At 45.1% G+C, this 14906-nt stretch overlaps 1 protein-coding gene across 2 annotated transcripts in view; it reads right to left on the bottom strand.

Annotated features, from left to right (window-relative positions):
• Positions 1 to 14906, bottom strand: part of DCPS (decapping enzyme, scavenger) — a 64171-nt gene that overhangs the window by 46389 nt on the left and 2876 nt on the right. For both annotated transcript variants that reach the window (XM_083713785.1, XM_083713786.1), the window contains exon 2: positions 10510 to 10678. In XM_083713785.1, coding sequence (XP_083569911.1) covers positions 10510 to 10678 — 169 coding nt within the window. The remainder of the gene's footprint in view (positions 1 to 10509; positions 10679 to 14906) is intronic.

The raw sequence follows: 14906 nt of genomic DNA, 5'->3' as shown, positions 1-14906 counted from the left end.
GGGCACGTAGCTGTGGGTTACTGTCCCAATTACTAATGTCTGCATGTTCAAATCTGTACCCTAGGCCTTCCCACCCTATTTCTCCCCTTCTGTATTGGGTGTACGCATTGTGCAAACAGTTCAGAAAAGCTGGAGTCTTTCTCTTAGGTCCCGCCTAGGAAGATTTAGACTTCTCCCCATGATCCAATATCTTTTAACTGCAGCACGGTACATCAAAATTGCATGCAGCTGCACGCTGCTGCTTACATAAGCCTGCCGTAATGGGATTCTAACATACGCCAGTGCCTGGCTTTTACGGAGCATTAACCACCCAGTGTTTCTCCTGGACACACGGTACTTTTCTATGGCTAAACTGGATTAGATTGCCTCTTGCTGGAAATTGCATCTACTGTTCACAAAACACATGCTGTCATAACAGGGAAGTGTGACAGACTCTGGAAGCTGGCCTAACAGAAACCAGATGTTAAGTGAAACAAATGGGCTTGTCCAACTTAAATATTATTAAGAACCACGTTGCTTAATGGATCCGACGTTTACTGATGGATGATGGAGTGCCGAGCTGTTGCTTTTTAGAAATATATCATTCTGCTGTTGGCGGCCAAGTTCGCCTGCTTCTTAACTCAGGAAAGCAAAGCTACAGTCTCAAGCTTGGGTTCAGCCAGCATTTCAAGCTTTCCATTGTGCCCTATCAAATAAGAAATTGGTCGAGGGGTGTTCAAGTGCATCCATTTAGGGTAGTAACTGCTCCCAGGCATTGGTTTCAGGAGGATTCAGCAGGGAATCAATTCATACCAATTTTCTAAATGGGTTGAGAGAATATCGGAAGTTTGCGTCGACAGATCCATATGCATGGATTTGCAGTGGTTGAGCCACGCTGACCCCATTCAAAAATCAATGCCTGATTAAAAGTAATAATTACAAGAGCACAAGCTTTTAAATGTTAAATAGCGGTGCCTTCCGCTGGATTACTTCAGCAGTTGATGGCTGGAGCGCAGCTAAGAGAAAACCCCTGCCGGGACGCAGGAAAGGACAGAAGAGGACAGAAATCAGGTGGAGGCAAACTTTAGAAAGCAAGAAGAGAAGAGTACCTCTACTTCCTTGACCTGGAAGCTTTTATACAGGCCAGGAAGCAACACCTGATCCACTCTGGCATGTTGTGTTAAAGAGGCTCTTTCACTGGTCTGTTATTTCCTCCTTTGTGCAAAGCACGATGGGGGCACCCTGTCAAGAGTTCAGGAACGTAGCTGGGAGTCAAAATCATGGAGCATGCAAAAACACACCAGTGGATCAGGAAGGCAGCTGTTGCCCAGGAAAGCCCAAAGAGAACAAAAACAGTGCCCTTACTTGTCTATCTAGTCCAGCATTCTCTTTTCACCATGATCTATGGGAAAGATGCAGCAAGCAGGACCTGAGTGCAACAGCACTCTCCCAGAAACCAGTATTCAGAGGCATAGCACCTCTGACAGCAGAGGAAAAACATGGCCACTGTGACTAGTAGCCATTGGTAGCCTCATCCCCCATGAATTTGTCTAATCCTCTGTTGAAGTCACACAAGCTGAGGGCCATCACTACCTCTTGTGGCTGTGTGCTATCTGTCCTTTATCACCCTCTGAGTCTAGCAGAGCCCAATGGCCTGCCTGGGAGGGCGGAGCAAGTCTCTAGTCTGAGAACACTTTGCTGGCCTAGCAACAGCCCCCAAACCTGCAGCTCTGATAGCTCACAAAAGAAGGCTCCCAGTTCTAGACCTGGGAATTCTAGCTTAATCCAAGCAAGAGGAATCCCGATTTGACATCACGTTAAGTCCTAAATTCAAGACGCAATATGGATGCTAATCCTGGCACTAATCTATGCTTTGATGTGTAAGGCCAGCAGATGGAAAAGGAGGGAGGAATGGTGGGCCTCTCTTGCAGCCCTATGGTATTCTCCATTTAGGGTGTTATTTTCATAGACCAGTACCAAGTATGTGGGGGTAGCAGGAGATGGGATTTTGTCCGAAGCAGCCCCAGGTTTACTTGCTTCCTTTACACCAGTGCAAGTCACTGCTTTCCCAGCTCATGAATGATGTCCAGTTTCAAGAACTGCCAATCAGTTCAGCTGCCAACTGTCATATTTTCTGAACATAGCTTTGGGAAATTGAGCCCAATCAGAAGCCATTCGGAGGCAAGGTGTACACACCAGCAGGCACATGAACTAGTTTTTTGTGCTTTTAAGAGGAGTGCTCTGCTGGAGCAGGAGGTACTTAAGTGGCGCAGCAAATGCTTTTCATACCCAAAGGTCTCAGGTTCAATCCAAGGCATCCCCAAGTAGAGCTGGAGAAAATTCCAGCCTGAAACCCTGCAGAAACGCTGACAATATTGAGCTAGGTTGGTCAATGGTCTTCCACTGTTCCCAGCAACAGAGATCAAATCAGGCATGTATATACAACCACTTGTGGGCAAATGCGTGAATGGCCTCTGCTGAAAAGTGAGGGAACAATGCAAAACCTCAGCCTATTTAGTTGGATTTGTTTCATGCCTGCAAGTTTACACAATGCTAAAGTCATCAAGTGATGGAACAGGCCTGCAGTAATTCATACCTGAAATCAATGCCAAGGGAGATGACATGGAAGAGAAAGGTTTTTCTCTATGTCATGTGACCAAGTCCAAGTGCCAGTGAAGTCTAGCCTCCCACTCTTTGGAAAGAGGCGAAATACCTGGAGCAGACAGAGTAAACAGCCATCAGACAACCAATTCAGAAGTGCAGACAGACAGACAGACACACGTGGCTTTCCTGACCGATGAGTTGCCCAGACTAAGGCTGCAATCCTCTGCACAGGAATCAGGGATGTACTTCTCAGTAAACATGCACAGGACTGCATGGGAAGAGTATAGCAAAATTTGGAATTTTATACCAGACAGAGGGACTTGACTGGCTCCCTGGGATGACCAGGTTAGCAGGCCCTGGAGAGTTTTCGGGTTCCCAGGCTATGGTCCACAGATCGCCCGTTGTCCACAAGCTTCATTCAGATGCCTGTGGCATGTCCACATTACATATTCATATTAATTTTTATCTGTTTCTAATTACTTCTTTTATTTATTCTCTTACAATTTGAATTCTGCAGAATGCCAATTGTAATAAAAGAAGCAATAAAGATACAATTAAAAATCATACAGCATCTGGCACAGTGCATTAAAATCACGAGAACAGGCAGAAAAATCAGTAAGCGATCTGCCAAGACCTTCAGCAATTTTCAAGTGGTCAATGGAGGAGTGGGGGACTTGGGAATCACCCATCTATGTTAGGATCTTGGCTTTAAGGGCTTACATTTCTCTTATCAGACCTGGTTAAGTAAGGAGCATAAAGTGGATCTATGGATCCCGGTTCAAGGCCAAGGGCACCAAACACTGCCGCTGCTGCACCTTTTGCATGCGTCACTTCGGTGTAATCTACCATCTGTCTCACGGAAATGAGCTTTTCATGAGATATTTTAGGCATATGGGTGATGAAAATGCTAAATGGGATTCTCTTATGGAAAATATCCCTTTGCGGTGAAGCCTTGCTGCCTCTCCGAGGACTAAGCAAGAGTAGCTCATGCTGATCAGCCTGGAGTGACAAGACGTAATCACAGGACAACTGATAACAATTGGCTTAAACAAAAATACAGGCTTGCTATTCAGATAAAGTCTGAGTCAGTTACTAGAGGCGAGTGACGCCCGCCACACACACTTCACCTCCCTGTTGACATAAATTTATCTCCTTCAGATAATTGATTTAACAGCAGGCACTTAGATTTGCCAAGACTTTGTTACAGCAAATCCCCAGCAGAAATGTTTACAAAGGCTTACTTCATTTTGATTTCAAAAGAGAGGCAAAAAAGTAACACACCTACTAAGTCCGGAAGCTGCTTTTGCATAAGCCCATAAGCGGAATAGCAACTTTCAAATAACCCAAAGAGACAAGATCGTCAACACATGTGTGTTGCAGAGGATTTCTGTACTAAATAGTGGATCATGAGGCATCAATCTGCATTTCCCTCTAGCCATCGCTGCCAGGGGTGTGGGATTGCAGACAGAAGTAGATAGATAGGAGCAACAGTTCTTTAACTTTCCCCCCAACAGACCAGTTAAATTGCTGTGGATTTCAGCAAACATAACTCATACATAACTCATATTTCAAAAACTGTAGTCCTGTCTTTCTAAGCGATGGGAATGCCTGTTTTCATGAGCAAAGTTCTGTGAAGTCCATCTCCATCACCATCAGAAAGAAACATAAGCACACAGTACAGGTATTCTTGGCGGTTCCACAACCTACCTACAGACACAACCTCAAGGGACCTTCCAGACCACCAGCAGTCCATGGACCATAGTTAGAGAACTAAAAGATTATGGGTTTTGTAGCATGGCAGCCACAAGGCCACAATGCATAGCCTCAAACCCATTTTGCAAACTTTTCCTGCCTAGACATTTTTGGCCAATTCGCAAGCCAAGGCGTTCCACTCTTATTTCAAACCATATCATTAAACAAACAAACAAACAAAAAAGGTTGAGGAGCTATAAATTCTGGATCAGCTGTGTGCAAGCTCAGATGAGCTTTAAGAAGTCTCTCTCTCCCACCTTTACTCTCCCATCCAGCACAGGCTAGTGATTAAACGCCATCGATTTCTGAAGCCAAAAGCAACCTGTAATAAATCCTGGGGAAATCAAGAGAGTGAGCTGCAGGATTCAAGGCAAGAGGAAATCTATGCTGCAGGTTTGCAGGCTCTACAGGGAGCTGAGCAGCTGGAACCTCAAAGACCCTTTGCTTTCCTGACAAGTAAACTCTCCCCCCCCCCCTTTTTGGCGGGGGGTGGGAGGCAAAAGGAATTAAAACTCTGGAATGATCCCCAAACTGTTAAAAATGACTGTAGGCTGGGCAGAGCCTTACCCTGGCTGAGTTCATTATTTACTCTTCCTGCACACTTTCCTCCCTGAAATTTTAATGAGAGGTTTTTAACGTCAAGAGCCAAAAGAGATTACAGGCCGTCCCATAAGTCATCCATATTCTATTAAGAAAAGGAAAAAGGAAAAAGAGGCTTCCCAGGTTCTGGAGCTGTGTCACAGCAACAGCTTTGGAGTCAGACACCAAGGACGGCTGCAGACAAATGGCAGGGAGCAACTAATTCACAAACTACAGCTTGCTGATCAGACGCTGGCAATGCAGCGCGTGGCTGTCTAGCCCCTGCTCCACTGCTGTGCGGGCAATAATATATGCAGGCAAGACTCTGTATGCAAAACAAGCTCATCTGTTTAAAAACAGCCTGGGAGAAAGCTGAAACGTTCGGATAATCAAATATTTGGATAAATGGAAGTGCTGGGGAGAAGCCTTGGAGATAACCTCCCCTTCCTCTCAATGCACACATACAGCAACAGCACCAGCTCAGTGGCTCATATTTATTTGAGAGTTACAGGATAGCTTCAGCAGCCTGACAAGCCACTTAATCATAAAATAGCTTTACTTGCCCTGGAATAATGGATGAGGGCTTCCTAACTTGAAAGCAAGCTGCCAGGATTGCTTTCTTGTGGCGCACTTCCACAGCACTGGGGGATGAGAGTGAATAGTACAGTCACGTCACTGGAGCCCATTACGTGGGACTTTCTTACCTGAGTGGCAGGGCCTAAGCTGTGGGATTCCCTCCCCACAGAGGTGTATCTGGCACTTCCACTGCACCACTTTTGTCTATGCTGAAGATGCACTTCTTTCCCTGGTTTTGAACACCTGAGAAACAGTACATGTATTTTAGGACCCACCCTAATTGTGATTGCAATTTGCTTTAAGATGTAAATTGTTTTAATTCTGTGCCTTGCTATAATCTCCCTTGGGACTTTCTGGGGAAGGGCAGAAGTGATCATCGTCATCATCATTCGGGTGAGAAACAACCACCCAAAATGACTTGTCCATCTGATTCTGATAGGGACACACTCCCCAGAACTGTAGAACCACAGCAAATGGAAGTTATGACAATCCACTGTGTGTGTGTGCGCGCGCATGGGAACACAATGTGAGTGAGGAGCTTCAAGAGCCACCATTTAAACACACACACACCGATAGATAGATAGATAGATAGATAGATAGATATAGATATAGATATAGATATAGATATAGATATAGATATAGATATAGATATAGATATATAGATATAGATAGATATAAAGGTTTTTAAAATTAGAATTTTATCTAACATACAACATAAAGACAAGATTCCAAAGAATCTCCTGGACATCCCTCCTCCCCTTTGTGGATCCTATTATTAATCATTTCCTCCTGCATCTTTTACAATAATCCAAATATGTTACATCTCCATTATATCCAAAATTCACCATCAAACTACAAGTGTTATTCCACAGAAGCCACCATTTATGGGAGGCACCAGCTGCCCTATCCAAGCCTATGCATGGCAGAGAAAGGCTCTGAAGCCAGGTCTCCAAACTGGGAGCAGAATTCTAAATCATGGGGAGAGGAGGCTCCCATAAGAGGCAGTGATGGCTGCCAACTTGGACGGCTTTAGATTAGACAAACTTACTAGAGGACAAGGCTTTTGCTGGGGCGAGTCCTGCAGCACTCCGATCCTGTGAGAACAGGATACTGGGCTAGCATTGGCCTGATCCAGAAGGCTCTTCTCTTGTTTTTCATGAAGGCCTTGAACCTAGTCTTGACTTGCACTCACAGGATCTTACTAGCTCTCTCACATACACAAAAAAGAGGTAGACATCAGTTCTAACCTAGGAGGAGAAGAAATGGTATCCCCTTTTAAAACAAGAGGCAGAGAGCATAATGGCTCTCTTCCAGCTCACACAGTTAAGTTTGGTCTAGCGACAGCAACAGCACCAAGGGTGCATCACAGGCAACCGAAAAACAACAACACACCCACTAAAGCTATTAAAAATTAAAGCCATGCTTTATAGCCTTATAATGGCTTCATTATACCCGTTAGGTTATGTAAGCTCAGAGGAGACACGCCTTGAAAGGAGCATTAACTAGATAATAAAGTAAGTGTTTCGCACATGCCTCTGAGGGATGCTGGCGAACAAGCAGGAAGGTGGGAGGAGCAGAAGGCTGCTAGAACTTGCAACTCTTCAATGCCATCAAAAGGAGAAAAGTGTTCTGCTTCAAATGTCCTGTGGGCTTGGCAGCTTGGACAGGCACACTTTTTGCTTTCGGCCTACTGACCGAAGCCAAACCATTGCATTGTAAGAAGCCAACTAAGAAGCCAAACCACTGCGTCGTACTTTTTTTTTTTTTTTTTTTTGTTCTGGCTGGCTCAGCAGCAACAAAGTTCTTCTCCTGGTTCAGGCCTAGACAGGGTTCCATAATCAGTACGGCATACCTGAACTGGTTCAGTTTTGCTTCCCAAACCAGGCTGAGCATGGCAGATCCAGAAATACTACCATCTATCCCATTCCTCCAGTGGTCGATTTATGTTCCTAGTCTTGCTTCAGTATGTGCATGTGTGTATACTAACCTCCAAGGAGCTCTGGGCATAGTTTTCCTCCCATTTTAGTCTCTCACCAACCCTATGAGGTAGGTTGAGCTAAAAGACAGGCTTGCTCCAGGGTTACCCATTAAGCTTTATAGCTGAATGTGGATTTGAGCCCGAGTCAATTTAGCAGCATCCCATGGTTGATGCTCTGCTTTAAGCTGGATGTAGAAGAGCCACCTTGGGTTGTATCCAACTAAGTTCCACTCAGAGAAATTAATGAACCTAAGATAGTCAAACCCATTCATTTCAATAGACTTAGCCTGCACTGGACTAGAATTGCAAATAACACTCCTCTTTCAAACTTCTAGCACTCTGTACCCAACTGTCAATGCAGACTGCTTCATGCTAATGGAGCAAGGCACTTAGAATGGGCATTCCCACCACCAATCAGCAGAGGGCGGAGAACTGAGGGATTTGGCCCACCAGCTGAATCCAGTCCCCTGACCCCACCGTATTCTGTAACTGCAATATCACCAAGGGAAAGGCCTTTTTTGTAGCACTGTCCTGTCATACTTTGTTCACATAAACCTGGACATCAGCCTGACTCGAATCTAAAACAGTGGTCATCTTAAAACCTGGTTACGACCCAGAGGAGTTATCATTATACATACAGGCCCATCTCATTCCCAAATCAAGATCAGAAATCAGTTTGTCTCTATTCTTGAAGCCAGGCTGAATTCCATTGTTTCAGATCTCGTGGATATGGAGCAAAGCAGTTTTATCTGTGGAAGATACTTTTTGGCTTCTGTGCGTAGACTCTTCAATATCACAGGGCACAGTAAATCCACAAAACAACAGTTGACATTATATACCCTGGACACCTTGCCCTTTTCAGATTAAATCCAGAGCACGCCTGTCTGTTCTGAAATGGATCTCAGAGGTTAATGGGGCTTGATCCCAAGGGAGCATCCTTGGAAATGCCGACTTAGTTGACTAGCATGCACCTGCAGGGCTTCTGGGCAGTTGCACCGTTGCTTTACCCTCAAGCTGCTCACTTATTCAGATTCTGTGGTTTTTCTTTGGTATGTTAATTGTTTGTACAGTGGTACCTTGGTTATCGAACTGTATCTGTTCCGAGAGTCCGTTCGATTCCCGAAACTATTCGAAAACCAAGGCGTGGCTTCCAATTGGCTGCAGGAGCTTCCTGCAGTCAAGCGGAAGCCGCGTCAACTTCCAAAAAGCGTTCGCAAACCAGAACACTTACTTCCGGGTTTGCGGCGTTCGGGAGCCAAGCCGTTTGGAAGCCAAGCCGTTTGAGAACCAAGGTACAGTGGTACCTCAGGTTAAGAACTTAATTCGTTCTGGAGGACCGTTCTTAACCTGAAACTGATCTTAACCTGAAGCACCACTTTAGCTAATGGGGCCTCCTGCTGCCGTCGTGCCGCTACTGCATGATTTCTGTTCTCATCCTGAAGCAAAGTTCTTAACCCAAGGTACTATTTCTGCGTTAGCGGAGTCTGTAATCTGAAGTGTCTGTAACCTGAAGCGTCTGTAACCCGAGGTACCAATGTATTTTATTGTAACTTATGTTATTGCGTGGCATATCAAAATAAAAAATGAATAAATAAATGTTACAGAAATCAAATAACGGTGGTTGGGGGGAACTGAACCAGCAACAGGTCATCCTTCCTGTCATTCAGTAACAGTTGCTGCTGGATTCTTGTCCAAGGGTGCCACCTTGTGGAAATTGCAGCATCTTGTTAGAAGTCACCAAAAGGGAGAAAAGTGTTCACTGTTGCAAACAGGATGCCTGTCTATTCCATTGGCCTGCACAGAGGTCTTCTGAACAGCACAAAAAGATGTGCCTGTTGCAATAATACCACAAACACCCAGTGGAATAGGGTTGAGAACTTTATCAATGTCAAGCCAAGGTTTAAATTCTGATTCCTGCCTGGATTGATAACGAACAGAATTATATGGGAAGCTAAACTAAAGCAAGTGCTTTCCCCCAAATGAGACATGTCAAAATTGCTAAAACTGCAGAGTTAGGGAACACCCCCCAATCCAATATCCAGATCCCAATCCAATCCAATATCTAGATACATCTCATGATTGAACACCTGTGTCTCATTGGTGACTGCCTTGATGCTTCCCTCAAGCACAGGAGGCAGCGTTCTGGGTGAGTCTTATGTCCAATAAATGATTTAAATACTTGGGGAAAGCATGCAATGCGACCCCCTGCTGGGACTATATCAGTTGAAGACACAGGCAAGGAAAGGGTGCATATCTAAAGGCTTCCTCCATGACGGTGGGGAGGATCCATGCTTATGGAAAACTAGCGTATCAGCAAACAAGTTCTTAGCCTAGTCCTTTCTCTTGACATTCCGCTTTTTCATATGGGTTTAAATCAAAAGGTGATCCTGCACTTGCATTCTGAAGTGGCACAGTTCTAACAGAACTATGCCATAAGGGCTAATCCGAACCAGGGAATAACCAGCTCACATTTGCCCTCTACACTACACCAGTAACATGCTCCAGTATCTTGGCTTCTACCAGAATATATGAGAACATGAACCGTTCTTATATTTCAATGCAGAAACAGCAGGCATCTTTGGACACCTGCCAGGGTCCCAGTACTCCAGGACTGCCTTTGAACCACTGCATTATGTGACTAAGTCTGTGAGCTGTCCTTTTATATTTCCCCATAATGCTCTTGATCAGTGCTTATGTTGGACAACGAAGGATTGTGCAAATTTTTAAGTGCTGGCTTGTCGCTACCCACTATACAGTACACCTAGGGGTTTTGGGGAGGATTGAGGACAGCTTGCCAAGTGTACCCTCAAACCTGGGGCCAGCCCATAGAAGAATTCCAGCTTTCAGGGTAAGAAAACCATTGGCTAAATTCAGCATAACAGAAGCAGGACCTAACCTATCCCAGATAACCCACTAATAGCAGGGATGGCATCTGAAACGCAAACTGTGTTTTTGGTTAAGACCTGGAGGAACCTCACTGCAATCAACCTGAATAAACTGACGGATGTCTGGCAGACAAGCTTCCCTAGCCAGCCGCTTACCATTCAGCTCAGGAGGCAGGTAAAGGTGGTAAGTGCTGTAGATGTCGTTGGACATCTGGAGCTGGAGCTTGGTGTGTTTCTTCAGAAGTTCAGCTATGTTCTCCTCCTGGAAGGGTGTCTTCTCCAGAATCACCACAGCATCTGTCCCATCACCAGAAGCACTGTTCACCTAGAGAAATAAGAACAATAAGAGTTGGCTTACTGGCTTGAACCGAGGTCCATCTAGTGCAGTAAGGGAACCTGCGACCATCCAGGTGTCATTGGATTCCCAACTCCCATCAGCCCAGGTAGTACAGTCAATGAAGGGAAGGGCCGTAGCTCAGTGATAGTGCACAGAAGGTCCCGGGTTCAATCCCAAGCATCTCTAGATAGGACAGTGAAAGACGCTTGTTTGAAATTCTGGAGAGCTACTGTTGAACAGTGCGGACAATACAGTGCATGATACTGATCTGAGTATAAGGCAACTCCTAACCTATGTGGCCAAAGAAGTGAGGCCAAGGAGTAATAAGGGCAAGTCAGCCCTTATTACCAAAGTAGCTTCACTTTCCATTCTTACTCCACTTTTTGACATACACCTGATTTGGACACCACTCTGTTTCCAACCGTTGCTGGCCAGATGAACTTGGAAGCTCAAGGCACCAATGTCATTCCCTGTTTTAACCCGGCAAGTGGTAATTAATGGGATGGTGCCTTTGACCACTGGAGGTCCTATTCAGCTATTAGGCATTACATTTTCTGTGTCACCCTTCTCCAAGGAGCTCAGAGAGTTTCATGGCTAAGTGGGGGTGTGAACCAAGGCCTCCTTGTCCTAGTCCAACTACTCTATCAACTACACCACCCTGGCTCTTAAGCATCATGACAAATAACCAACCACTGATAAACCCATTCTCTGTGAATCAGTGTCATCATTTTTTAAAAAGCCACTGCTACATCTAGTTCAGGGTGTGCCATATCCAGAATCATTAGAAAGAGCCAAGAGGAAATCGGGACCTTTCCTTACAACTAGTTCTGCTGTCACAAGACGACGTCGAGATGAAGAGTAGGGAAAGGCTCTGGAAACTGAAAAATGGAGTTTGTGCACATCCAGCTGGGCAGAACTGCAGTACAAAGGGGCCTGCTTAGTCCCACCAACTTTCTATGAGTAAACTTGCATCCATACTGCAAGACCCTACTTTATCATGATGGATTGATGGCTACAAATGCACCCTGAATGTGGGTTGTCGCCAGGCAGCAAATGGGGATGGAAAAGAACAGTGCCATTGCTTCACATTAGGAGATGTGTGTGTGTGTGTGTGAGAGAGAGAGAGAGAGAGAGAGAGAGAGAGAGGCAGAGAGAATGGGCTATAGTGGATGAATGGAACTGATTGATGACATTTCACACACATTAGTTAAGTTTCCACAATCAAATTCTGGCTTAATAAGCATGAGCTTCATGGAACTGGACGCAGGAAGTTGCATTTCACCACAGCTTCCCGTTACTATGATTCATGGCTTCCAAACACAGCAGGATCCAGAAACCAAGGGAGGGAACAATGGGGGAAGCAAGCAAGCTGGAGCATAACTTACTAAGTCAGGATCTGATTGTGTGAAGCAGGCAATCACGCGGGTGATCCCAATCTTTACAAGAGCAAGTACAACGAAGATGCCTGGGATCCACAGGACTGCAGGAAGCTGCCTTCTACAGAGTCAGACCATTGGCCCATCTAGTTTAGAACTGTCTACACCAGGGGCAGCAGATGTGTTGCCTTCTCATTGTTGTGGACTCCAATTCCCATTGTCAGGAATGGTGGGCGCCCAATAACATCTGAAGAGCAACAGGCTCCTCATCCTTTCCCAGCAGCTTAAAGTAAGCTTCTAGAAGGCAGGGGCTGGTTAGGATGGGTAGACGTGTGTCATAAGGTTCCAAATTCCTATACTATAGATGCAACCTGGTGGGACACAGATAGACTGCAACACTTTATTGCAGGTCCTACTTACATCTATTAAATCTGACCTTAGCTGTTCCAACAGAAACACATTATCTGCTGCTGCTGCTGCCTTCTAACTCCAGTTTATTGATCCTCCACGCTTTGAAAAGTTTCAGCTCCTCCTCCCCACCCTGAATTTGACCTAGAGAGACTAATCCATTTTCCAAGTCCTTTCGAAAAGCCATTCATCTAGAATTTACATGCTACTTGGAAATTATAGAGATGCCGTGCAATTTCCTGACACTTCATCTTGTGCCTTGGCTATCTGGGAAGAGGATTTACAGAGGACAATAAAAGAACTAACCCAACTGTATACCCCCGCCCGCAAGGAAGAACCTGCCTCCCGAACACTGTACAGCTGTAAACGGTGAATTAAAAGAGTACTTGCAAATTTCCCGTTTTTATGGCCTCCTAAGTGACAACTCCATCCATCTTATTTACAGCATTTCAGTTAACTGCTAGTTTGCAATTCAATTCCACTTTAAACACTAAACATGAAAAACTGATCTCCAGGCTAAAAGCAATAGATATGCTAATAAGAAAAAATAATCTAAGCTTCGAGATGGGTATCTAGTGCTTTTGTTAGGTGGAACAATGCAACCTGTGCCCCATTCCACACACAGTCCCCCCCCCCGCTCTGCACCGCACAGTATAATAAGATTGCCCTCTAAGCCTCTCATTTATTCCTGGCTGCCAAACCTAGAAGGCTGCTGAACCCGATCCAGTTCCTGAATTTCAACAAAGGCCACAACAGGGGAAAGATGCTTGAAAGGCAGCACACACAGAGATTTACTCAATGGATAGGGCTTCCTCTAACAGGGACTGATTAGGCACCTCATTAGTGGGATCAGAATAGAATCCTCCGCCCAGATCAGGATCAGACTGGCCAGTGCCTTTGTGGATGGCCTTCCTCTGCATGCAGCCTGGCTTCTTTGCATGAGCCACCCTGAAGTACTTGCTCTGAAATAGTAGCACATCTATTCTGTCTTCCGCAGCAACTCTGCTAAGGGTCAGAACAGAACAGGTGGATTTGGGGAGGACGGAGGCTGGTGAGTGAATGGATAGCCCTAGGGAACCTTTTGATCCTCTCCAATATTATGACGATCACAGTTCCTCTTCCACCTCTTTCTGGTGCCCATAGAACAGGAGTAGGAAACCTTCTTGTCTCTATGGAAGGCTGCCCACCTGTCAAAATGAGCCTGAACGGCCTAGGACCCTCGTACCTACGGGACCGCCTCTCCTGGTATGCCCCATGGAGGACCTTAAGGTCCATAAATAGCAACACCCTAGAGGTCCTGGGCCCTGAGGAAGTCAGATTAGCCTCAACCACAGCCAGGGCCTTTTCAACACTGGCTCCAGCCTGGTGGAACGCTCTATCTCATAAGACCAGGGCCCTGAAGGAACTGATTTCTTTCTGCAGGGCCTGTAAGACAGAGTTGTTCCGCCTGGCCTTTGGCTTGGAATCAACTGGATCCCCTCCCCCTCTTTCCTTTTTCCTTTCTTCTTCTGTGATGGAACTCCTATTTGGGGACTTCCCTGGCTTTTTTCTGGCCCATGTAGGACTAGTCTGGATAGTAGACTTGACGTTTTCATCCCCAAAAAAGTTTTTGATTTGAGTTCCTATTGAAATGAGGCTGCATTTTAATGTTGTGTTTTAATCTTGTTTTTAAGTTGTATTTCAATCAACTGTTTTTATACTTGGTGTTAGCTGCCCTGAGCCCAGTCTTGGCTGGGGAGGGCTGGGTATAAATAAAATTTATTATTTATTATTATTATGAAGTTGGGACTTCCAGCAGGTTGTGCTTATACAGCTCACTGGCTGGTGGGCAGAACAGCCAAAGCCTGTTTTCCCTTGTACTTTGAGGCTCCTGACTGGCAGCCAAATCTCCACTTGCACCACACCTTATGTCACCTACGCCAGGTATGAGGCAGGTTTAGGGAAAAGAGCCTTGTAGGCCAGGCTATTCTTGCGTCCTTGTAATAGGATATTCCCCCTTTCTTTGGATGTTGCAGCCAGAGTATGTACAGTATTCCACATCTACTTCATTGCAAATATGTATGTAAATGGTTTATAATAAATATGGTAAAAAATGAGAAAGAAAATATTTTTGCATCCAAATTCTGAGGCCTATATAAAGTGTGCTCCCCAGCTTTTGCAAATGGGTTGGAAATCAGTTAAAATTTAAAGAGTGAAGAAGATAACATTGCATCTCTGCCCTGACCACAGCAGATGAGGATTCCCTTCTGTCATTACCCACTCATTATTGCAGAGATAAGCACCCACCATAAAAAGAGTTAATATTATAATAACCACAGCTATAATTCTACCAATTCCAATTATAACTTATTACCCATGATGGCAATAACCATAATTGGTGTTGCTGCATGACCACATAAAAACCAGTGGTGTTCAATTATACTAGTGTCACT

Source organism: Podarcis gaigeae (genome assembly GCF_964106915.1).
Source record: "Podarcis gaigeae genome assembly, chromosome: 15".
Classification (NCBI taxonomy): Eukaryota; Metazoa; Chordata; class Lepidosauria; order Squamata; family Lacertidae; genus Podarcis; species Podarcis gaigeae.
Note: the sequence above shows the minus strand (reverse complement) of the source record. Positions and strands in the feature narration are given on the sequence as shown.